Source organism: Stegodyphus dumicola, chromosome 5 (assembly GCF_044657685.1).
Source record: "Stegodyphus dumicola isolate Sdum_Otavi_A_Nest chromosome 5, ASM4465768v1".
Taxonomy (NCBI): Eukaryota; Metazoa; Arthropoda; class Arachnida; order Araneae; family Eresidae; genus Stegodyphus; species Stegodyphus dumicola.
In genome coordinates, this window is record NC_140772.1 from 129,149,882 (window position 1) to 129,177,027 (window position 27,146).

At 33.8% G+C, this 27,146-nt stretch overlaps 1 protein-coding gene across 1 annotated transcript in view; it reads left to right on the forward strand.

The window, feature by feature from the left end:
- LOC118183919 (developmentally-regulated GTP-binding protein 2) overlaps nucleotides 1-25,936 on the forward strand; it is a 100,105-nt gene extending 74,169 nt beyond the window's left edge. The window contains exons 9-13 of the mRNA XM_085817059.1: nucleotides 286-460; nucleotides 7,214-7,302; nucleotides 19,340-19,398; nucleotides 21,437-21,490; nucleotides 25,809-25,936. Of these exons, the coding sequence (XP_085673185.1) occupies nucleotides 286-460; nucleotides 7,214-7,302; nucleotides 19,340-19,398; nucleotides 21,437-21,490; nucleotides 25,809-25,895 (464 nt within the window). The 3' untranslated portion in view covers nucleotides 25,896-25,936. The remainder of the gene's footprint in view (nucleotides 1-285; nucleotides 461-7,213; nucleotides 7,303-19,339; nucleotides 19,399-21,436; nucleotides 21,491-25,808) is intronic.
- The last annotated feature ends 1,210 nt before the right edge of the window (nucleotides 25,937-27,146 follow it).

Sequence of the window (27,146 nt, forward strand, 5' to 3'; positions counted from 1 at the left end):
ATAAATATAAAGCCTTTTTTTTTTTTTTTTTTTTTTTTGTAAATTTTGATACTTTTTAGATCATAATTGCTCTTTATTTCATAAATTACGGTTTCGTATTTTTAATTGTATGATTTCTGCAGGCCATCTTACCAGATTTAAATTGTTGATCTATAATCTGGAAAAAACCTAATCTGGAATCGCTGAAGTCCTGACGAGTCTGGATTACGGACTTTGTACTGTATATAGATTTTAAAAATATTATATGTTGATAATGCTTTGTTTTTATCCTTAATTTTAATCCAGAGATATTCAATGCTGAAGTTTTATTTAGAGAAGATTGTACACCAGATGAATTAATAGATGTAATTAATCGAAATCGAGTATATTTGCCTTGTGTATATGTGTATAATAAGATTGATCAAGTGTCTATTGAGGAAGTTGACAGATTAGCTCATTTACCACATTCTATTGTAGTAAGGTATGTTGTCATCCTGCTTATTACATTTTTGGATGGGTTTATATGTGATCATTAAAAAGTATTTGGAATTTTGGGCATTTTTATGTATGTAAAGCTAGTTTTTAAAATTTTAAAATTTGATTGTTGTCTTAAAAAAGTATTAATATTATGCATTGTGATAGTTAGTATTTAAGCAGAAGCTGCCTATCGTATCTATCATATTTCAGAATTTTTTGGTCATAATAACCATAAATCAGTGGGCTAATGTTGGAATTAAAATCACAGATATCCCATTTGCCAGCTGGATGGGATAACTATTCATACAGAGGTGCAATAATTCCCTGAAACTATTAATATTGGTTCGTTATGAAATGAATGCACAAGTCCGATGAAAAATGAACAAAATTTATTATTATCACAACCAAAATACTTAAATTTCCTCAGATATTTGTGCAGTATTACAATATCTCACAGTAGTTATCTTTTAACTATTCAAACGTTCAAGAGAACTTAATTCAAAACAGCTAAAGAAAGCTAATCCGCGAATTCGCTACAGTCAACAAGAGCAGTTTTCTAAACAAACTCTTAAAACAACAACAAACTAACTGAATTGAGAGGTTTTCCTCTTTTTTATAAGATTTTAAATCGCATGCGAGAATTTTCTGGAATTTTCTCGAAATAAAAAAAAGAGATATTTATTAAATATTAAATGCACGTGGTCCTGTATTTTTAGTTTTTCGGCTTAGCTTTCTTTTATTAGTTATTACGCGCTGCACTGCACAGGAAATAAATCAATTTAATTTATAATTCTACTTACATTAGCTATTTAAATACCAAATCCGTAACACTGCCCCCTTCCCAAGGACTGCACGTCCCGGGCAGTACAATCCCTGGACAGGAAGCCAAACTTACAACTAAGGCATAAATACAATAATAAGCATTTCATTACAACATGAACAATAAATGCAATAACTAAAACAAATCAAATACTATCAAATACAAAAATACAAATCAAATACTAAATACACATTTAGAAACAAAAGGACCATGGTCTTTCACTATTTACAATTATTTACACTACGTTCTATGACCATAGTAATGATCTAACCTGTCGTAATGAACGACTTTAGGTTTAGATTTCAAAGACTTACGGATCCGAACCACGACATCATTCAGCCTGTTTAGGATGGTGTACGGACTATCCCAAGGTGACTGTAATTTCGGGGATTCCACAACCACACCTTGTCTCCTTCGTGGAATTGATGTTCAGTAGCTCTTGTGTCATATCGGGTCTTCTTCTTCGCCGCCAAGTTGACTCGCTTTTGTGCAAAGTTGTGCATCACTTCAAACCGGGCCTGGAGATCTTGAATATATTTCTCAGGCAATGAAGGAGCATCCAGAGGACGACCAAACAAGAGATCACAAGGCAGATGAAGGTCACGACCGAAGAGCATCTGTGATGAGGAATAGCTGGTAGTCTCATGGACAGCTCTGCAGTAAGCCAGTAAAAACAGTGGTAATTTCTTGTCCCAGTCCTGTTGGCTTCTGGAAACCACTAATGAGAGGTTATTAAGGATGGTTCGATTGAACCTCTCTACCATGCCGTCCAACTGGGGATGTAATGGCATTGTTTGGGTTTTGTCAGTGCCGAGTAGTTTGCATAGTTCTTTGATTACTGCCGAGGTAAAATTCCTTCCCTGATCGGAAATTAACTGCAGAGGCACTCCGAACCTGGAAATCCTGTGCTGTACCATCACCTCCGCTATTGTGACAGCCTCTTGATGAGGAATAGGATACGCTTCAGGCCACTTGGTGAAGTAATCAATGACAACGAGTATGTATTTGTTGCCATCAGCAGTTTGTGGTAGATGTCTTAAGATGTCAAAGGCGATATGTTCAAAAGGCGCCCCTATGTTGTAACATTGCAGCTTGCCTTAGCTTCGTCTCTTCGGTCCTTTCCTCCCTGCACAGGCATCGCAAGATCGGCACCAGTTTTGCACGTCACCCTTTGCATTGTTCCAGTAATAGCGCTCACGATCTCTCTGCAAGGTCTTCATTATTCCAAAGTGACCTCCTGCAGGGCTATTATGTAGTTCTTTAACCGTAGTTTAAATTCTTGCCGGTGCATTACACAGTCCAAATGGCATCACCTTGAATTGCCAAAGCCCTTGTGCCATAGTAAATGCTGTCTTTTCTAGGTCTTCAGGATGTATTTCTACCTGCCAATAACCACTCTTTAAATCAAGTCTTGAGAACCTTGCTTCCAGAAAGAGTGTCTAGAATGTCGTCAGTTCTAGAAAGAGGGTAACTGTCTTTCTTCGTAACCTCTTTCAACCGGCGATAGTCAATGTAAAATCTTGTTGAGCCATCTTTCTTTCTGACGAGGATGATGGGAGATGCCCACGGACTTGCTGAAGGCTCGATGACATTGCCTTCTTCCATATCCTTTAAAAGTGTTTGTACCCCTTCCTGTTTAGCAAACAGTAGACGTCTTGGATGTTGCTCGATCAGGGGAGGGTCGCCGGTATCTATTCTATGTTGAGTCAAACTGGTTCGACCCACGTCAGAAGACGAGCGGGAGAAAACAACTTGAAGATCTTTAATGACGCAATCGGCATCTTTCCTCTCTTCATCGTTTAATCGTGTATTCTGCAATAACTCCAATGTAATGCTCTAGAGGACATGGAATCTGGGATGTTACTCTTTCTTTCAATGTTGGTTACTGGAGTACATGCTGCAACGACTTCACCTTTCTTAATAACTCTCGCCTTCTCAGTTACATTGGCAACTCTCACCAGGATAACTGTTCTCAATAGGTCGACGAGTGTTGAGGCTACTAGTACTCCTTTCAAGGTATTACAATTATTGAGATATTCTATGATGCCATAGCGGAAATTTCTATTTTCAGCTATGAATCCAGGAAGCAGAAACTCTGTTCTTGCGGGTATTGTGATATCATCGGGAGCTATGATTTTGTGGATAGATTTAACTCCTTCATTATTAATTTTAAATAGAGTTATGTCCTCAGATGCAGAATGCAATTCGTTATTTTTAAAGTCCAAGGAAAAATTGTATTTTCTTAGAAAGTCCAATCCGAGTATGCAAGGATCAGTGATCTCTGTTACAAATGCTGTGTGATGGTAAGCGGCACTTCCAAATGTGATGTTTACTTTTCTGTTGATGTTGATCCTCTCACCGGACACAGAACGCAGGGCAGCGTCCAGATAAGTTTGCTTCCCAATTGTTAAGCCAAATCTTTTCGGATGATGGTAACGTTGGCTCCTGTATCTATCATCATATTGCAGGGAACTCCATTAATATGTCCTATTATGAAAAGTCCATTACTGCCGCCTCTCACTGCAAAAATCTGAAGTGCTTTAAACTGGGGCTTTTCATTATCTGGCAACCTCTGCCCCGCGAGATGGCTGCTAATTAGTTTTCCTGCTGCTTACAAGGAGAGGTCTTAACACCCGTACCATGGGGTGTTCTTCAGTTTCGTCATATGTACCCTTCAGTACCGCAGTTCCAGCATTTTATGGTTGGTTTCTTGTCACCAATATTCTGTCTCAAGGCATTCAGTTGTCTAGTTAAATCGTCTAGACGAGCAGTGACTTGATCCCCTGGCTCCTGGACTTGAGCAGCTCTGACTTGGTGGCGGTCTTGACGAGTGGCTTGCTGGGCTGCCTCGAATTTCATCGCGTACACTAAAGCACTTTTCAAATCTTTAACATCGGCCATTCGCAGAGCTTTCTGTATTTCAGAATCCCGGATGCCGTCAATGAAGTATTGCAGGGATAGGATTTCCCTTGTTTCTGTCGGGCACTCTGAAAAGGCGAGATGGGATAGCCTTTCAACATCTCTGGCGAGTTCCTGGAGTGTTTTCGTGGGCTTCTGTTGGCGGGATTTTAATTGAAGCCTGCTGTAGTCTTTTAAACACATTTCCCCCCAAAGCGCAGCTCCAACGCGCCGGACAGAGCTTCGAAATCTAGCCTTTTGTTTTCGGGAAGAGTCTGAAGGATATCCGCTGCGTCTGCTCTCAAAGAAGCAGCAAGACGACAGGCCTTAGCCTGGGGATCCCATCCATTTGCTTCCGCCACTATAGAGAACTGTGTCTTATACTTGCCAAGAGGTCTTCCCATCATAAGTGGATAGCTTCAGAGAGGGCCGAGCAGGCAAAGGTAAAAATTTGAAACCATCCGAATTGTTCCCTGCCATTGCTACAAATTTCTTTAAAGTATCAACTTTGGTAACTGCAGAAACGATATCATCAATTTGTTGTTGGATGATAGAAACTCGTTCTTCTATTTATTGCTCGACTGCAGAAATTGTGTCTTGAATTTCTCCAATTTTGTCTTCAACTGTATCTATTCTTCCTTCCATAGCCTCGAACTTGTTTTCTATTACGCAAGTAATTTCTTTTTTTCATTTCCTCTTTAACAGTTTTCATCTCCTCTTTAACGGATTCTTGACCAGCTTGAACGGCATCATCTCTTCCTTCACGAATTCTTGGCAGAATTTCATCCTTCCTTAACGGATTCTAAAATCTCTTCTTTAAAGGATGCTTGGCCAGCTTCCATTTTTTTTTTTTTTTTTGGAATGCTGCAAATGCAGTAATCAACTGCCTTAATTGTTCTTCCATCGCTCTAGTTATTGGCATTCAAACCCCACTTCTGACACCAAAAATTGTTGCATGCTTACGGGTTCGTTATGAAATGAATGCACAAGTCTGATGAAAAATGAACAAAATTTATTATTATCACAACCAAAATGCTTAAATTTCCTCAGATATTCGTGCAATATTACAATATCTCACAGTATTTATCTTTGAACTACTCAAACATTCAAGGGAACTTAATTCAAAACTGATAAAGAAAGCTAATCTGCGAATTTGCTACAGTCAACAAGAGCAGTTTTCTAAACAAACTCTCAAAGCAACAACAAACTAACTAACTGAATTGAGAGGTTTTCCTCCTTTTTATAATATTTTAAATCGCATGCGAGAATTTTCTGGAATTTTCTCGAAATAAGAGATTTATTTATTAAATTTTAAATGCACACGGTCTTGTATTTTTAGTTTTCTGGCTTAGCTTTCTTTTAATAGTCGTCACACGCTGCACTGCATGGGAAATAAATCAATTTAATTTATAATTCTACTAACATTAGCTATGTAAATGCCAAATCCATAACACTATATAAGAACACATGAACAATATGTTGTACAAAAAATTTCCTTGAAGTAACTTAAATTTAACAAGCCAATCCTATATATTATATATTATCAACTTAAATTCATTGGACGTTAGATCCTGTGTGGTTATAAATATATCAAATAATTCCAGATATTGTATCTTAATATCCTAACTGCTAATTTTATATACCGTTTCATTAAGTTATACATAACTGTTATAATTTCTGGTTTTTTGTTGTGGATCATATCACTAGTCCATAGCAAATAAATTTTTTCTACCAGTCAGTCAGCCTAATGCTAGCAGAGCAATTTCTCATGTTGTATGGAAGGACGGCCCTTTTAAATTTTTGCAGTTTATTCTAAAATAGAATCTCCAGAATAAGTTCCAAGTATTGCAGTATTGTTGCGAACTTTTGTCACAATTACTGTAAGCCCTGCTACGTATGAGAAGAATTTTCTGAATAAAAATCATTTAAAGAGTATTTTAGAACAAAAAATCCTTATTTTGCATGTAAGAAATGCTGAAACGTTATAAATGTTTATAGAGTCGCAGCTAGGGTGTTCAGTGCCCAGGGACAACTGAAGATTTTGAGCCCGCTATTACTTGCCAAGAATTGGAAACATTTAATTCTAAAATTTGGTAACATCAATTTAGTGCCCCTTGGATGCTGCACCTGAGTATTGATGTTTCCCTTCTAGTTCCACCATTGAATGTTACGCATTTAAGAAATCCTTCGTTTTCCCTACATTATGGAAACTGGAGTAATCAAGTACACGTCTGTGGCATCATAGAGGGTTTTGAGAGGGGGGGAATGTTGTAGTTTTAAAACATTGGAATTAAAATTTTTCTTCAAAAATCAATAACGTTATTTCCCTATATGTCATTTTTTTAGGTATTTGTGTGTATATATAGAAAGGTAAATTCAGGAACTGCTTCGAGTGACAAAATATCTAGCTACGCCACTGACCCAGCAAAATGATGGGGAAACGCGCTCAAATAAATATTCTTCAAACTTTAGCCATGCACTATAAACTAAGTCACTTGTCTGTACTATGATTGGTCTAAATCTGCCTGAAGACTTGTTCCCTCTCAATGAAGGCGAATGGACCTGGCCGTGTATCAACCGAGGACCACAGAATGGTTTTCTCCATTAATTTGAAGGTGTTAAATGATACCCCCCTTTTTTTGAGACAATATTGTAAGGCTGTTATAGATGAGCTCCATATAAAAAGAGGAATCTCCATTTGATTGCCCTTGAAATTAATAGATTTGTATTCGAAATTATATATGAGCATAAGAACTTGTTCACCTAATGTTAAATTTTACATTGGATTATTTCACTTCCAATTTGGTTTTTATTGTTTAATTTTATAAAAATATAATAATACTTTTCTTAGAACAGTTTTTTCTTTGTGAATGTATTATGTTCAAAGTTAGAACTATGCACATTTAAGTAAATAATTTTGTATGTTAATTATTTTAAATAATGAATTGATATAACATTTTTTTATTTATATTTGTTGTTTTAATGAAAGCTTCTAATACTTTTTTTTAATGTACGTATATTTTCATTTCTCGTATATAGTTGTAATATGAAATTAAATCTGGATTATTTATTGGAGAAATTATGGGAATATTTAGCATTAATTAGAGTCTATACAAAGAAAAGAGGAGGCAAGTATACAAAATATTATTTACTTTATTATCATATTTATTTTATCTTTTAGGATACATTAACCAACCAAAACATTGAAACTACCTAACATGATTGTAGGCCTTTTTTGCAGTCAGAAACTTTTGCAATAGTTTTTGATACTATTGCAAAATTTTCATAAAATTCATGGTTGGAGTGATGCTTTTGGTAATTATGTCTCCATCTCAAACTACAATGCTTGATTGTATGGTAAATTTAGAATGCCTTTGTTTAAGGACAAATTCCGTATCATGTTTTTCTTCAACATATTGAAAGGTGCCACCTTAACTGGGGAATATACCATTATGAAGAGGTGTAGTGGTCATGCATTACCTTAAAGTTAGTATGATCTGTCAGAGTTGGTTCTGCAACGGTATGAGACTTCTTAAGGAAACAATATTCCATTATGTAGCTAAATAAGAAGGAACAGTTGAATAAAACATAAGCCGTCTGCCACATTAGATAAAGTAGGCGATTCATCTTAGCATTATATCACTTTTTAATACATCTTCCATCTATGCTAAAGCACTGCAAGATGGGCATCACTGTCAAGAAAACAGCACCCTGCTGAAAACTTAGTTACTTACTCAATTTCAGGCAATGAGAAGCACCATGTGTATTTGCACTATGAATGATGTTACAGATTTGAAGGCCTCTGCTCGTGCATGAGGATGGAATTTAAGAACCTATGACTTAATGGTATTTACCTATTTTCCTGTGAGTCATGAAAGTTGGCTGAAATGCCACTAAAGTTGTGTTAGTTGTTCATGCAAAATTTTGAAGGAACTGAGACATTTTTATTTAACAGAGAATCGGTATTCAACCTGCTTCATTTTTACACTTTGTGAAAAGGCTTTTGTCAATTTCTACTGTTTTGTTAGACCCTCCAATTCCACCTTAAACTCTGTGTAGAATGCTAAATACAGACTTCTTGCTGGTAATTATTTCAGTTTACTGCTGTTTTGTCAGCCGTATTCAGCTGACCACATCATGTCCATATACACTTTCTTTTTATGGTAGGATCCCATATTTTTGAAAATAATCCACTGCTTGCTATTCTGTAGAAGGCAGAATTTATATATATATATATATTTTCAAAATGCAACATAAATATACAGAAATAGTGGTTAATTTATATCTTTATACATAAAAGCAAGAGCTGGCTTAGAATCAGTTGGAATTACATCAAAGAAAAATGCATGAGTATGGTGTTAATCATGCTTATCCATGAGTGGTACTAAATTGCATTGTTTGACAGCAGTTTCACAATCAACAGGATAATGTATAAGTACCCATTAATTGTTATTCCATAGAAGCTGAGGTCCCTCATCCCATAGTATACAGACTGCCATGAGCATAACAGTCATCTCTGCTCATGACTATTACAGCCTTCTTTTGGTCATAGGTTGGGTACTGGAGGCCTGTTACCACAATTGAAATTGTGGATTATATTTAAAAAGTATTCATCCTGGTATTATAAACAAGATGAGGTAGCATGGTCTAATCTTTTTCCATCGCTTTGTTCATTTTCATTATGCAAATATTCAAGAGTTGGTTAGCTCTCAGTTTATTGGAATGATACAGGGGATTACATCAGTGGCTAACTCAAAATCACAGTTAATCTGAAGTCAGTTAAAAAAACATACTCTAGAGGGATATCCTGTATTATAATTAAAAATAAATGCTATTAACTATTTATCAATATTTCAAGCATTTAAATCTGAAGAATACATCATTACATAAATTTATCCAATATTGAAAGTTTCTCTGGCAAGCCTTCTTTTTTATTCTGCGTTTTTCTTGACTTTGTTTATGCTTCTTCTTTTTTATGGCACACTTGTTGTTTGTTTTTGTTTACTTCAAGATTACTCTTTCACTTCAAGATGAGTTAAAGAATAATGACTATCAACATGAGTTATTTCTAAGATAGAGCAGTTCACTTTCAACAATGTTTATAAATTTAGGATTACATGAAATTAAATTTCTTATCACTGTGGATAAAGACAACTCCCAAATACTTATGACATAATCTGCATCAGTGCTGTTAATACATAGAATTTTCTTTTCCTTTTTATATTTTTTGAAGACTGTTTTGCTACATAATAATAGTGTGCAATTGTAATTTTTCTGTTATTTCACAATAAATTAACTTTTTTTAGACAGTTCCAGTTGATCTGACCCCAGATAATTGGAAATTAGCATTGACTAGACCTGTGCCTTGTGAATAATTTGATCTGTTTTGTCTGTTTTAGATGAACCTAATTACTGCATTAAACATTCTTAGCAACTTCACTGTTTCTGAAATCCTCCTAGAAAGGTCATAACAATCTGATTTACATTGAAACAGATAAAACTTTTGTATTTTTCATAAACTGCTGAAATATAATTTCATGCATGGCTTGCAATCTTTAAGATGCTCTGTATGTTGCTGACCCATGCATAAATTTGATTTCAATGTTTTGACTGGTTTCCCTCTCTCTATATAGTATGTGTGTGTGTTTGCATCTATTTTTAAATTTTGAATTTGTTACAAAATATAAATTGTTGAAAAATGATAGCTATATGAGATATGGTGGTAAGCTTCCAAAATTACGTCTGTTATTGTTTTACTATTAATGACAAAAAGATATAGTACAGTCAAAAGTCGTTAATTTGGACACCCATAATCCGAACCTCAAAGCTAAAACTTTCTGCGCATGCGCCGCGTTGTCACATGCGCATAGGTGTTTACGCGTATGCGTAAGACCTTTACGTGTATGCGTAAGACCCGTACGCGTAAGACTGTGCATGCATGTGCGCAAGCACAGAATACGTTTTCGCGTGCACGTTTAATGTATAACGGACAGTATAAGCTAAAATTATCTAATTATCTATTTCAGTTAATGTTGATGATTGCGTTATGATGCAAAAGCAAAGTTTAAAGTTTATAAAATTAAACATTTAGCAGCAGTGGCAATAGAAGCTCCTTAAGATTATATGTTGTGCAGACATTGAAGACAATAAAAAGGTTTCAAACTTAACCAATTTATTAACAATATATAAAAAAAATAAAAACACAATGAATAAATTTAAACAATATCAGTAACTTAGAAATTATAATATAACCATCATTATCAAAAATTTCATATATTAAATAATATTTTACCTGGTCTCCAAAATACTGGCATTCAATACGCGAAAAACGTATCCTAAACAGAAATTATGTATTTGAAATTATTATATCAAATGAAATTAGCTACACTATCAATAGGTCTACGCTTAATGATCAAGAAAGCACCTGAAAAATTAAATTAAGTCCTTGAGAGCACTTAAATCCGGCCTAACTCTGCTCACTGTAGTTGAACACGAGGAATCATAGCCCAGTAAAACATCGCCGCTAACTTATGTTAAACGCCGCCTTCATGAAGAACATGGATGCCACCCACGGTAGTCACTCACATTGTAGTCTCTTTTGAGAATCCAGGAGAAGTCATCAAACCGCATACCCAAGAGCCAAGAAAGCAGGAACTAGAAGGGATAAGCCAGAGCGCAGCAAGATACTTATACCAGAAGTAGGCATGACACGTCATCTCACGGCAACCAATCAGCTATCAGCACGACTTGGCTTTCCAGATGACGTAACATCACATTTCATTTTTGCATCTTAATTAGGCTGAAACAATCCGTTCTCAACACAAACAGTGGCAGTGAAAAAAAAGAGTAGAAGTAATTACTATATCCCTTTAAAATAAGAACTAAGCCTAATAAATATTTCAAGGAGGAGAGATGATGCAGAAAAAGGGTTACAATAAGCATATTTTCCAACACGTTGTTCCTTAATCTTTGAATTGGATGCGGCTTATTTTTTGCAGACTCTAAGAGCAATTTTATAAAAGTAAACTTGAACTTTCGATTATGTCAAATAGAATTTCCGATGCTGGAGCTCCCAAAGGATCTACAAAATGAAAGTATGTTTCAATGTCCATCAAACAAAAAGTGGAATTGCAGCAAAAAATGGATAAAGACATGAAGAAGGTGACAGAGAGATTAGTGAAAATGAAAAAATTTCGATTGGCAAGTTAGTCGGTAATCTCGGCACAGCAATTACGGGACTTGAACACCGGAACTTTGTAACTGAACAAGAAATTATGTCTGTTTATAGAATTAAACAGAAAGTATTATCACATAAAACAAAGCAACTTAAACAACTTACATCGAAAGAAATGTTTAATAAAGTAAACAAATAAATATTAAGTTTTTTTTTGTAAATTTTGATACCCTTTAGATCATAATTGTTCTTTATTTCATAAATTACGGTTTCATATTTTTAATTTTAGAATTTTTGCAAGCCATCTTACGAGATTTAAACTGATGATCTATAATCCGGAAAAATCGATAATCCGGAAGTCCCGACGAGTCCGGATTAACGACTTTTGACTGTATATATCAGACTGTAACAGTGTCTTATTGGTGACTAAAGGCACTCTGGTTCTTACTATAATGTATTCCTGTATAGAGCATAGGGTGAACATCAAATTTTCCTACAAGTTAAAAAAAGATTTTGCAATAGAGCATAGAATGATCTAAAAAACTGTTATCTAAAATACCCTACCCCATGGTCATACATCAGTTTTACTAAGGGAAGAAAACATGCTGAATGACCAAAAGGATTGTCTGTCATTCTAAGGAAATTGTGGAGAAATGTAATTGCACCTTCTAGCTAAAAGTTCCTGATTGGCATTTGGAGAGGATTCCTTGTGTGAGGCCACACTTACAAATATGTATCAAGTCATACCTCCTGGATGACAGTGCACCAACACACACAGCAGTGGCCATAGCACAGTTCTTAACCAAGTTCCCATACTCAACCATCCATCTTCCTCCTTAGACTTGGGTCCTGCTGGTTTCTTTCTCTTGCTTAAACTTAATTTGATATTGATAAATGACATTTTATGAGTGTTGAGGGCATGAAACAGAAGGTAGAGAATTTTATGTGACCAGTTTCAGCAGTGGATGTAGAATGGAGATAAAATTTAATTTTTATATGGTCCTCAAAAAATAAATGTATAATTGATAAAATGTTCATTATGTAGTATTAGATTAAATGGAAAAATATTCACACCTTTGGAGAGTAACATTTAGTGAAATATTTATAAATAATATTTTCTTGCAGCTAGCTACAAACTTCATAAGTAGTATTATTTTATCCAATACATAATTATTACTGGCTAAAATGGTCTACTTTTGTCAATTCTTTCCTCAAACTTAAGGATTATTTAATTTCAATTAAAAATATGTATTGGAAAGTGATCCATTTGAATAAAGTTGTTTTCTGATATTTTCTTGAATTTTGCAAGAAAAGGTTGGGAATTTTTTGTACAGTGGGTGATTGGTTAACGAACACTTTCACGAAAGATTTTTGTGTTCGGACAACAAACACATATTCGGATAACGAACTATAAAACGAATTCTAACGAATATTTCTCGGCTCTCGGAGCATAATGCGCTGTGTTGTCAAACCCAACGACGGACCAAAAATCGTTTTTCATCTCTCTTGAATTGTGCTGCTTGCCTATTAAACTTCAAAGTTCTATATTGGAATTTTTTTTTCCAATAGAATATTTATAGCTAAAGTAGACCATCAGTTTCGGTTTTGATTTTGTTTTAAACTGAAACTGATTTAATTTTGAGCATCTCCCCCTCTAGTTCATTCACCTCCCACATGTCATCTTGAATGATGAATTCCAGACAGCAGACTCCTTTCCTCTCACTATGAAACAATATGCATTTCGTTTCCCTCTTAGCTTCTTCTATTCATTTATTCGTATCAATGATCCAGCAAATTTATAATAGTGAATGGGAGGATAGTTTATTTTCATTTAGAAGCAAATCGGAACATGTATGTATTATTTTTTTTAATAAACTTACAGAGAAATTATACATTTTTTAAAATTTAATATTTAGGGTCTTCAGAATGAATTAATCGATTTGACAAAAAAAGTCTATGGTAAATCGATGATTCGTTAACGAACAATTCAGATAGCGAACATAGTCTTGTAATAGATTATGGTCATTAACCGATCACCCACTGTATTTAATTTATCAAAGCATAATGAATATTTTATCCATTGAAAGTTTTATTCTACAGAGGCCATATTAACCCTTTCAGGACGGGCGTCCCATATACGCATTCCCTAAGAACGTTTCTTACAGCCGGGCATCCCACGCATCAGTAAAGATCGCATTCAGAGGACGGGTGATGCGTATACGCATTTTAAGGTGGAACGTTTTTCTGAAGGCCACTAGATGGCATCCTGTGTCCATTACTTTTGAAATGAACACAGTTTTAGGTTCCTGACCTTGAGTTTGATATATTCTGCTTGACTTTGGCATTTTACTCATCAGCTGTTCGAGGGTTGGGGGGGGGCGGATGGAAAGCGTAAACAGAGGTGGGCTCTTTAAATCGCTGCATGCTAATGAAAACATTCTCGTATCTGATTTATATCCAATTCCTTTTTTTATTCTATTTTTTCCTCTACTATGTACGGTCTTTTAGGGTTACTGTGCGGAGTTTTTTTACGTTTTGCGTTGCCTTCGGATATATTTCCGTTCCTTCTTTTTTTATTGAGGAAAGCCTCACTTCCGGTCTATTATGGTGGGTAGGCGCTATTTATCAGAGGAAGAATACCCTCGTATGGTTGGTGAACCATTTACTAATGCAAATGAGAGTACTGATTCATTTTCTAAAGAGTTAAAAAGTGATACTTTTTCTAAGAGTTACAAAGTGATACTTCTCTGTGCTTCGAGATTTACCACACTTGTTTTCATTTTAAATTTGGTTACTTCTTACAGTAAATAGTCTTTATTGTGTTCATTTTATTAATTTTAAACTTTATTGATGGATTTTTATCAATGAAAGCTTTGGAATAATTTGAATAGCGCTTCCGAAAATTATTTTAGAAGGTAAGCAATTTTTTTTAAGTATATTTTCATGTGAAATAAAGAAAAAAAAATGTTTTAAGGGCTAATTTTAACATGTATAAGAGCTCAAGTAATAATCTAAAATGATACCAAAAATTACGATGCTAGAAGCGAAACTTCTGTTTTTCTGATTTTTGTTATAAAATTAGGCTTAGCGATGCAAAACCTCCGTCCTGTACAGTGACTGCCTTCGATTCTCTTCCGTCCCGCACAAGCATCTTAAACAAAGGTGCGTCGTCGTCAAAAGGTTAAAAGTTAGGTTTAATATTTATTGAGCTAAGCAACTCATGGTGTTGAAATTGTTTGTAAAAAAATTCTGTTCCATATTTTGAGAAATTAACATTGAAATCTCAGTTTGTGAATTTAATTCTCCTGTAAGCCATTTGTCAAATGAAATATTTGTAAACTAAAACAATTTTCCCCACAGGAATTAATCTAAAATGAAATATTTTGTTTCTGGGTCACAGATAATTGCTTGTTTAAATTTTATATAAATCTTTGTTTTTATGCCAAAAAAGAGGGGGGGGAGGGAACCATTTAACATGAAAAAATATTAACACAATATTAGGCAACTAGATAAAAACTAAATTAAGTTTTATTTACTTGAGTGAAGAGTGCACCAGCATTAAAATGACAAGAAGGTACTGTTTGGATGCAAAATTCCCTTCCATAAAAGCAGGTACATGTCTTCAGAGAGCATTTTCTTTTATCTTTTCTTTATCTCTAAGCACCTTTTGACTCTGCTTGAGTCTTACTGGAGCCTGTAGTTCCCTCTAAATCTGTTCATTGTTGTTACATGTGTTTTAAAATGTTTATGAAGCCAGATATAGCATTGTCACATGCTTATGCTGTAACTTGATGCTGCTTTATCAAAGTGATACTGACATGTAAAAGCTTTGCATCTTATCCCATTTTGTACAAATTTCATGAATCAGTAAACTAGAATTATTTTTCTTTCTTCTTCTGAAGATATTCTTTCCACAGTCGCCTTTTATTGCTGCTTTGAAAGTGTTTCAGTTCTTTCTCACTGAATTCATTTTCAAGGTCCTATAGTAACTACTCATCTTCATTGTTAACTTCTTAGGCTTTGGTTTTGCTTAGAGACATATCATCATAGATAAAAAATAAGGTCCTAAGTGTCAAAATGCTCAAAGTTTTTCCTGCAATTCTGTCTGAATGTAATTTTTTCCAGCCCAAATTTATGGCCCTATAAGTTACTAGCTGCCAGGCTTTATTAATTTGAGTTTAACAATGGGAAATATTAAAACAAGATTTGGGAAGTCCCTGAATGTTAATTTTGTGGTATTAGTTGCCTCAAAATAACCATCTGAAAAGTAATATAAAATAACTGTCAAATGACTGAAAATCATATACTTGAGGATTGAATGTTTTTAACTCGAGACACTACTTGCCATCAAAGCAATTTTTGTTCATATAATTTGTTCATGATGATCCAAGGCTCCATTGCATCTTGAAATAAATTTGTGGCCGTTAAAGTTACAATGTTTGAAGGAAGCATCTAATAGTCAAGAAACTAATGTAATATGTATAGCTTACAAATCATTAGCAATGCAGAATTATATGCATTTCACAGGCACCAGTAATGCTACTTTAGAAGCAGTATGAAAGAGATAGCAGGTTTTTCATATGCAGAGAATGTTTCGTTACTTATTTGTGTTGAAAATCTGTAAAATAGAGGAAATGTAATTATGTAAAGGGCTGTTCCCACTGGGGTTTATCTGAGCTAATCAACGCAACTGATTTTTTCCCATAGGGCAGCAAGTTGAAAAATCTGAACTGTAGGCATAGCGGAGCTAGTCGACACATGGAACTGACTCCTTTAGCTCAGATAAATCCCAGTGAGAAGACATAATCCAGTGGTATTCTAACGTGTTTGTAAAAAGTTTTTAGTGTATTGAAACTGTAGCTTATCGTACGCAAAATTACAGTTTGTTTTGGTAGAAATTTAAGAAATGTTATATGAATATGCAATCAGTGGATCTGAGAGAAGTGCATAAAGCGATGTGCAGGGTTTTAACATAGTACCCAAGAATGAAGGCAGTTTGGCTGTATAGCCATATGGATCGTACAGCCACATTATGCATTTTAGCTTAGAAATTAGGATGTATAGCCCAATAAAAAATATCTGCAATCTGTATGTGGGAAACAGCATTCTCTGCAGCATTATGGTTTTTTTTTAAATAAAGCAGTCATTGCTTTGCATATTTTGAATGGTACTGCATCTGTGGCTACACTGCTGTGTTGAGCAATTGATCATGAATGGCATGATACCATCTTTCAGATGAATCCTACTGTCATATGTACAGTGTCATATGTACAGTGTCATAAGGGCTATGTCCATAAGAGGCAACATTGTTAGAATATTGATTTTATGCATTGTCATATTGGCCCAATGTCTATGATAAAAGTTAGGATTATTGTATACAAGTTCTTCTCAAATTTAATATGCATATTATGTACTCTGACTACCCATTGTTACATCATATTAGAGCCTGTGATTGCACCATATTTTCAGGGCCCCCATGGAGTCATGTATCAGCAGAACAGTGAGTGATTGCATATTGGGCATAATGTCCAAAATTTCTTCATAGATCATATGTTCTGCTTCTAACCTTGCTCAGTAACTTGTCTGATAACTGAAATTTCATGGGCAGCAATATATCAAACTGTCAGCCAGAAACTGTTCTACTTTATATTCAGCAGCTATTGCTTCCCATGGTGGTTGCTTACAGTATTGATTTTTGCACATTCTATGCATCGAAACTATTTGAAATTTTAGCTATTTCATCTAAATATTATGATGTACTTGTTAAGAAATATAGTTTCATTATTTTTTGCTTTCATATATTTGCAGTTTACATGTTTAATATCATTACTTTAAGAGAGGAATCCATTTTAACGATTAAATTTTGGGTCGAAAACTTTTTTTTTTTATATTGCTCATGATTTTTTGTAGCTCTGTATAATAATTGCTGTTTTCAGTTTGTTATACTTTGCTATCTGAGACTGAAATAATGGTGTAGAAATTGTTTTCAAAATCTTCTCGTTATGGAAACAAAAGCTTTAGTATGGACAAAAATGTAATAAAAAACATGCAGTTTGATTTTTCTGCTTCTAACCAGAAATCTTCACATTATGAACTGTGTTTAAAAACTGAAATTATTTTATTTAATAATGAAAAGTATTTTTCATACATATGTATGATTTGAAAATATTCAGAAATTATGTTACATCGATTGGCAACTGTTATATGCTAGCTGACACTCAGTCAGTTTAAAAAATTCTTGTATTTATAGGTATAAAGGCCTTATTTGTATTCGAGATATTACGTAGCATATTTGGAAACTAAGTACCATTTCATTCTAGCGCCATCGCAGCGCTGTGGTAGGCGTCCCCCGCATGCGCACTAGTCTTTCTTGTTCACTGACTTTCAGTTGTCGCCATTTTGGTTGCTCTATGTTGTGTTTTCAGTTTGCTGTGCACATTCAAAATGTTAATTAGTTCTCCCGCTGACTGTGAGATTCGTGCCGTGATTAAATTTTTTAACGCGAGGAATGTTAAACCGGCCGAAATTTATCGTCAAATGACAGAAGTTTACTGTGAATACACGATAAGTGATGGAATGGTGAGAAAGTGGGTAAGAATGTTTAATGCAGGTCGAACAAATGTCCACGCCGAGGCTCGGAGTGGTCAGCCTTCTGTTGTCACCGATGATTTGGTAAGGAAGGTTGATGAAGCAATTCATGAGAACAGACGCTTCACAATGACAACTCTTTCAGAGGCATTTCCACAAATTTCATGTACTGTTTTGTTCGAAATTGTGTCTGACTGATTGAATTATCGCAAACTGTGTTCCCGATGGGTTCCAAAAATGCTCACTGATGTTCACAAAACAAAGCGACTTGGTAGTGCCGGGACATTTCTCACGTGGTACAGTGATGAGGGAGAAAACTTTTTAAACCAAATTGTGACAAGTGATGAAACTTGGGTGTGTCATTTCACACCAGAATCGAAACAACAATTGATGGAGTGGAGACACACTCATTGTCTGAAAAACAAAAGTTCAAAGTGACAATGTCATCACAAAAAATCATATGCACTGTCTTCTGGGATAAGAAAGGCGTTTTGCTAACTGAATTTCTTCCCAGAGGTGAAACCATTAATGCGGCACGATATTGTGAGACTTTAACAAAACTAAGGCATGCCATTCAAAACAAACGAAGAGGAATTCTCAGTAAAGGAATTGTGTTGCTCCATGACAATGCTTGGCCCCATACTGCTGGTGTCGCTCAATCGTTAATTCGACAGTTTCATTGGGAGCAGTTCAATCACCCGCCGTACAGCCCGGACTTGGCGCTGTCTGACTATTACTTGTTCCTGCACATGAATCGCGAGCTTGGTGGCAAGCGCTTTGGATCTGACGATGACACGAAAAATGCTGTGGAGTCGTGGTTATCGAAACTGGCGGGAAGTTTCTTTGACGATGATATACAAAAACTGGTCACCCGCTATGACAAGTGTTTGATCACAAGTGTTTGGCGTAAACTATGCTGAAAAATAGTTTAAGACATGTATTTTCATGTAAAAATAAAATTAGATTCGAAAAAATTGTTTTACTATTTTTTTCTTTCAAAACAGTACTTAGTTTCCGAATACGCCTCGTATCTTGTGTTTTAGATATTTAAAGGTGTGTCAATTGACAACACCTATCTTGTTTTATCAGGACATGATTTGTTTTGCATAGTGAAAATAATAGCACTTGCTTTTAGTTGTTAATAAATCTTTGCATTAACCAAGGTAATGAATATTATGTAAGTACAATGCTTTATAATATGGATCTAAATAAACCTATGTGCTTAGAAGACTGATTTGAATATATTCAACTGAAATCTTTTTCTTTTTGGGAAGCTTCTTTCTTGTCAGGATGCACAGCAGAACTCTGAGATAAAAATTAATTACTTGTATTATGTATTACTATGTAAATTCAATTAAATTATAATATTTTCCCTCACTGAAGTCTATTATAATTCTTTTCAGAGCCTCCAGATTTTGAAGGTGGACTTATCCTTCGACGAGGGGCCACCATTGAACACGTGGTAAATAAATTTAATTTTCAAATATGATTGCTGGGGTTTGAAATGTGCATATACTTAAAAAATAATGTTATAATTAAAAAAATATATAGTTTCATAGTGGAAAACACGTTTTTTTTTTTTTTTTTTTTTTTTTGTTTTTGTTTTCCTGAAACATTTTTTTAAATTCTGTTAAGTTGTTATTAAAGTGTCCTCATTTTTTTGAACATGTCTTTAATATTTTTGTGTTGAAATATATTAATTACTTTTTGTGCATTGTCATAATCCTTTCTAATACTTTCTCTTGGTTCTAAAGTAAACAGGTATAGAATTTTTAAAAGATGAAAATACATAAACTATTCTAGTAGAAAATTATTTTAGAAATAAATGTTATCAGACCTCATTTAATGTGTCAATAGTTTTGTTGCCTTAACATTAGGTTCTAAATGATTTTTGGCCGTCATATTTCAACAGATTTTCAAGTAAAACTCTCAAATCAGCTTTCATTTCCTCATTATAGTTTTTCCCCCATTTCTTATCTTAAACTTTAATTTCATTGAATGAAATAAATTATGAAAAGTGAGCTTAATATCTGTGTACATGGATTAGATTTACTTTTGGATTTTACATGTGCCCCAAAAAATAAACAACCAAATTCAAATTGTTAAAGATGTTAAGCTGAAATGATCATGTTTTGAAGAATGCGGGTGAATACTTGGCATGATTTTAAAATTGTTTTTTAAATATGTTACAGTTTATGTGAAATGCATTAATTTATGCATTTAAATTATTATTATTACTATGCATTTAAAAATGCAGGTACACTGTGAAAAAAAGGAACAGTTCTATATCTCCCGTTCTACTGGATCGATTGACGAAATTCATGCCAATTTTTTTCCATACTTTGATTGTGCGATTCAAATTATGCTAAACTGCCAAATTTTATAAAAATCGCACAAGTAGTTTTTTAAAAAAATTAGCTCTGTAAATTGAATTTGGTTACATATTTATTAATATCTCTTTTTTTATTAAACTTATTAGATTCTTCATTACACATTTCAAAATTTAGGTTCATTCCAAATAAAATTTGCCCATTTTTTTATGATTTATTTTAAAAATTTGTGTTTTTAAATAATTTTTATAAATTTTTCAAAAAAAATTTGAATTATAACTTATAAAATTTTTAACATCATTTTAAAGTAGATATCTAGGCACACCTGCAAAAAATTGGTTTTTATTACTCAAAATTTTCTAAAATGTACATGAATTTACATATTGGCACATTTTTAAACTTGGCATATTTGTTATTAGGGATAATAATGCCAAATGTGCTTTACACACTTTATTAAAATTATTTGAAAATATGAACGATGACTTTTTTCCCACTCGTCTGGAATTTAAAAAAGGAAAGGAAAATAGGTTGTTGTAAATTAAGAAGTTTCCCAAGTGAATTATTTTTGATGCAAACTCAAAAAAAGTGCTGCAAGGTAAATTTTTGAATTTCTCCATATATTTCTCACAAAATTTTACAGAATTTAATATTTAGGCATAATTTGAGTCGTAGAATCAAAATATGGAAAAAAAAATGTCATATTATTTCAGAAAAAGTCCGTTTTGTGTCAAAATACCTATATTATTATAGCAATGCTATATATAAATGTAGTGTATATCTTAAGTCGTGCTTTGGACACATGAAAAAAACAATTTAAATTTCGTCAATCGGCCCAATAGAACGGGAGACACAAAACTGTCCCCCCCCCTTGTTTTTGTGCAGTGTACCATGCTTAGTACTGAAATTTATATATTTGTATGTTATTTCTATATTGTAAGATATAAGGAAACTAATTTTAAAACTTTCACATTTCTACTCTTATTTCCAGTTTAGTACTTTAGATAAAGATGTACTTATATTTTTCTAATGCAGTTTTGAATTTAAAAAAAAATATTTTCATCAAATTTTTCAGAATTTTGAAATTAAGGTGCTAAGCTTTTTGATTTTAATCTCTTGTGCTTATTTAAAGCATTTCTTTTCTTTCATTTATGTGATCATTTTCTTTTTCAGTGCCATGCTATTCATAGGAGTATAGTGAATGTCTTCAAATATGCCTTAGTTTGGGTAAGTATTTGCTTTATCATTTTTTATGAGAGTCATCCGGAAAGTAAGTTTCCTATGGTTCATAAAAAGAAATAAAATATAATTACCTGGAAAGATTTATTGCAAAAGAGACAACAGTATTGAGTTGCTTCTCAATATAAGAACCACCAAAACTGTAACACTTCTCTTACAATGGGATAAGTTTTTGTGGACCATTGTCATAGAAGTTTGTCACCGGGAATGGAGCCAGAGTGTCGCAGTTGTCTGCACATCTTCGTCTGTGTCAAAGTGATGGCTGGAGAGGAATTTCTTCAGGTGCAAGAACAGGTGGAGGTAGCTGGAAGCAAGATTGGGACTATAGGATGAAGAGTGAAACACCTCCTAGTGAAACTTCTGCAGCAGCAACACAACACCAGCACTAAGCATCCCACACTTCTTACTCTGAATGCTCATAGCAAGTAATGTTCAGCATTCATCGTAGCATCACTTTGGCAAGAAAGCAACAAGCAAAAGAACTTTTCCTGTCCCAGAAAACTGTGCACATTAGTTTCGTATGGATACAGTCTGCATGAATTTGAATGTCTGGTCGGACATGGAGATTCATTGTAATGCAAATGCATTGACTGTTGTGTGGTTTGTGGGTAAAGTGAGCAATCCACATCTCATCACCTGTAACCATCCTGTTGAGGTACTCGTTACCTTCATCGTGATATCGCTGCAGAAATTAAGGTGCTGTTTCCATGCATTTTGTTTGTTTTTTGGGTAAAAGGTTCTTTTGTATCCACCTGGCATATAATTTCTGAAACAACAGGTATTTTACGATAATTTCGTGCACCCCCAGTTCAGGATATCTGTCGAAGTGGTTGCTAAGTTCCGTAACCATAAAGTGACGGTTCTGCCAATTGCACTACAGCACCTGCTCCAGAAGTCTGTTATTGATGACAGGTAGCTGGCTGTAGCACTGTTCTTCATGAACATTTTGCCAAACTTCATGAAAATCCTGACACCAATGACGAACCGTCTGCTTGCTCATCACATCCGGTCTTTGCACCACAACTGCCAATTAAAACTAGAACTACACCCCCATTGTGCAAAATAACTTGTTTATTAGGGAGTTGCAGTGCAGTCTAGAAGAAACTACACTACTGTCGTGAGTGCGCTGCCGGGGACTCAGAAGAAGCCATTACCAAATATATAGCTATGGCTATGACCCAATGACAACGAACAATAGATAAACCAGATCAGTCAAAGTTGGGGTCTGATAAGGCGGACATACAGTCCAACACATACCAAATAATGGTTCAAGTGAGATAATAATTTAAAGATGCAATTTAGTTACATATAATCCCAGGAATAGATGTTTAGCAGAGCTCTGTTGAGAAAGATCCACAGTATAAAATCATAGAGACTAGCCATCATAACTGTGGGGATTTCAAATCATTACAATGATGAGCCACCAGTTGATATACTTACAAACCAGCTGTGGGTAGCTGATTAACTTAAGAATATGCGGACTTCAAAAATAAGGCCTATTCAAGAGTAATAAATAATCCACACTCCTAGTGAGCAAGTGGGATTCGTCCCCGAGTGATTATCTCCAAATCTGTTCGCTAGATTTGTGGAATTACTCAAAGATATAGCGGGCTTGGATAGCGAGGGGATAACGGCTATAGCGTTGTTAAAGCGACGAGCCACCAATTTGAGAACCTTTAATCTAACAAAGTTGGAGAATATAATTCTAGCCCACCAACTTGCAAATAGGCAGAAGGGATCATTGTAATGCCCTTCAAGGTCAACAAGTATCCACTGTCCCGACTCGCCAACAGGGCAAATGTGGCACTTTTGATAACTACCGTATAATGGCAGGAATGCACCTGAACATAGTTAACCCAGGTTAGGTAGAAGAGCCCAGCCTGGTTACATAGTGGCACCACAAAGAGGCCTATGTTTGAGCTAGAGCCATGAGAGACTATGTGTTCCGTATCACTAGCTCTATAGTTTTGCCAGTCTCTCGGATTGAGCTGGTCAAGCTCCAGGTCACCTTTCACTACTGTGGCTTGGTCTGGACCACTCGTCCAGTCCCTCTCCTTAAGGTGGCTTAACTATGTACCACCACCACAACTGACAATGGATTTTAATCAGCTCTACCTTCTGTGTGTTAAAAAAATTTTTTTGGACCTCGCCTTGCAGTGTGCGGGAGAAGAAATAAGAGCTGACATCTTGGCGCACTGCAACAAAGTTAATGTAAGCAATCAGGAAATTACAACTGCTGCATATAAAAGCCACACCCACAAACTACCTGGTATGTGCCTTTGCATTTTATTCCTTTTGCAGCACTATCTTTTGACGATGTGGAAAGTTTACTTTCCTGATGACCCTCGTAAATGAGTTTACTTGCTTAGAAAAATATAGTGTTTCAGAAATGTTTGTATTATTTGTAATATCCATCAAGCTGAATTAGTTGATGTTAAATAGCAAAATTTAAATTAATTTTATTTTAATCAATAATTACACATTTTAAACTATTTTATATATCAAAGTACAATTTTTCTTCTTTGTGAAATAAACATAGATTCAGAACTTTGATTTTCTATATTTAAAAAAATAAATTTTTCAATAATAATGAGTTTAATTTATTTTAATTAGCAATTCATGTTAATGTATGTTGTATGTGTCTCCTTTCAGTATTGTGACCATGATTCTTTTAATATTTACACATTTTTCATTTCATTTTTTAACGAATTTTATATATATATATATATATATATTTCATTATAAATTTGAGCTGTAGTTTGGAAATCAGGAATTATTTTCAGTTGTGAGCATAAAATTTCTATTATCTAGAATTTCTTGAAGCTGTAAATCATGCGACAAGTCCAACTTGCAATATTATCTTGTGATCCAAATTTGGATAGAAAATATTTTAATTTCTTATATGATATGCATTAGTTAATTTTATGTGTGTTAGAGTAGAAAGGTGAATGGATTAAGCTATAAAAATAATTTAAAATAGCTAAGAAAACTGAAGTTAAAAATGAAGACTGATGTATAACATTAGTCATTTTGATTTGTTAGTCTGCTCAAAACATATTTTTCTGCACTAACAAATATCTGAATAGAATTATAAATTTTGTTCTCTTTGTTGATGGTCCAGCATTTAATGTTCCATTCCAGTGGTTTTCAAAATGGGGTATGCTAAGTGATACTTGAGAGTACATCAAAGAAGTAAGCTCATGATCACTTGCAAAAGTGGGATCATGTACCTTGAGTGAGGTTCTTTTATTGGTCATTGTGTCCGCTTTCACTAGCATTAGGGGAGCTCAGCATCATAAATGCATCAGCTTTAAGACACATGTGCATATATATGTATATATATAATTTATAATTACTTTTGTCTTAGGGGTAAAGGATAAAAAAAGCCATGGAGATCACTGTTATATTCAATAGATATTTGTTTGAAGTTGTAGTCAAAATATGTTAATAAGCAGGGAGTAAATTTATCTCTTTGTATGTGCAGGTGATAGATGGCATAACTGATTAATTGTCTATTGCCTGCTGCCATACTAAGAAATAAAACAAGAACCAAAATAAAATGCTTTGCAACTGCTCATTAAACTCAAATTTTGAGGATCAACTTAACTTCTATTGAAAAAAAAAATGATTGACACTACCATTTAGGACCCACTGGGGTATTCACTAAATGATAAATGGAAAAGTTTTCCATACAGTATTCAAATGCTATATTGGCAGAAATAGTAGAGGTTATCCCCATGCCAAAAGAAGAATAATAAGTAGCAGTAGATTACATTAGGCATAGAAAGACAAATTTCTGTTTCTGTAATCTTTAATGATTAATCTCTAAAAATGATGAAATCAGAATAAATGAAATGCAGAATATTCAATCTGACATAATAATAACACATACTTTCAGCATGAACATTTCAGAATGTTTTTTTCTGAAGCAATTATAATGTAATTTTCCACATGTAATTTTTTATTTATATTAAACATATGAATGAAATGCTTGAGTTCATTTTAAGAATGTTGGTTAGTTAAAGTTAGTCTAAAAATAGTTAATTAGTCTAAGAATTGATTATAATTTTATTTAATTATTATTATTTATAATATTTTATTGATCCAATTTAATTTCCATGTCTTAATGAAAAATTGAATATGGCTCAAAAGTGTTGAGTCACTTTCTCTAATGACTATTATTTTATATATTGTTATATTTTAAGCTGGAAACATTGTAATTTTCATTTAATAAAATTATATATATATCTCTCTCTTTATTTTTAAAGGAGTTGTCAAGTAAATAATGTTTTGTTTTATCTTTTAGGGCACAAGCACAAAATACAGTCCCCAAAGAGTAGGTTTGCAGCATGTAGTCAATCATGAAGATGTTGTTCAAATTGTAAAGAAATAATTTTTTATGACTTTTCAATTAAAAATTAATTTCCACTGTTACTGCTGAAAATAAGTATTTTTCCTTAAAAATAGGGTTTTTATATAAAACTTGATAAACTTCAATATTGGTTACATCATATGTTAATATGTACAATTTTGAAATATATGAGGAATTTACATTTCCTCTATCCTGGTTACTATTAAAAGTTGATGATAAATTTCAAGAATTTCCAAATTATTTTATAAACAAATAAAAACTTTAGGATGTTTTCAAATAAATGTTTGTTTTCTTTAAAATTTTCATGTAAATGTCCGTCTTTTACAGAGAAAATAAATTACAGTAAACTCTTGATGTATCAGTTCAATAATAGCTAAACTTTTCCTTACTGAGCTTTGGGGGGGGAGGGAGGCTTTTATCCATCATAGGGGTTTTTCCTCTAAAGGGATGTGCAATGTTTGGAAACAAGTTTATTTTAAACTTAAGAGGATTATAAAATAACATCTTTAAGAATTCAACAGCATATGTAACAGAACACGCCCACAGACGGGTATATGCACACTAACACAGACAAATTAAATATAAATGCATAAATAAAATAAAAATATGCAAATCAAATAAAAAATAACTTGCCTTTTGGCTTTATCAAAAGAATGTAAGTGAGATAGATGATAGATAGGTGTAGCCAGGTGTTACATAAGTTATTAAAAATAATATGCCATGAATGGTGGTTTTGTATGCATATCTTCTTTGCCATTTTATTAGAAGTTTCTACTATCTTCTTAAGGTAAATGTTAAATTTTTTTTTATATTGTGAGTCTCTCAGAATTCTCATGAAATGCTGCAGTGTATTTCTGTACATCTTTGCTGTTTGTAGTTCATTATTTTCCTCTTTTCAGTTTTTAGGTTTTTCTTTATCTTTTTTACCATTTTCCTTTTTTAAAGAAATATTTCAGGAAATTAAAGTATCATGTTCTCTTCATCTTTAATTCTTCAAATAAAATTTTGTACTAAAGAAGTTATTTTCCTTTCTTTAATTCTCTTAATTATTATTATCACTATTAATCTGTTATAATAATTTTGAAAAAAAGTCTCCCTTCTGGAAACATCTTTGCACACAGCTCGAGCTAATACTTTTAGCAACTTCTGATGCTCTCTGTAAAATATCCTCAGACTGCTAATTTCTGTCCAGAGAGGTTAAATTTTTGTTAAAATACGGTGACTGGATTTCTTTATGTAGTCTGTAGTAATAGAATTATTTCTTGATTGGCA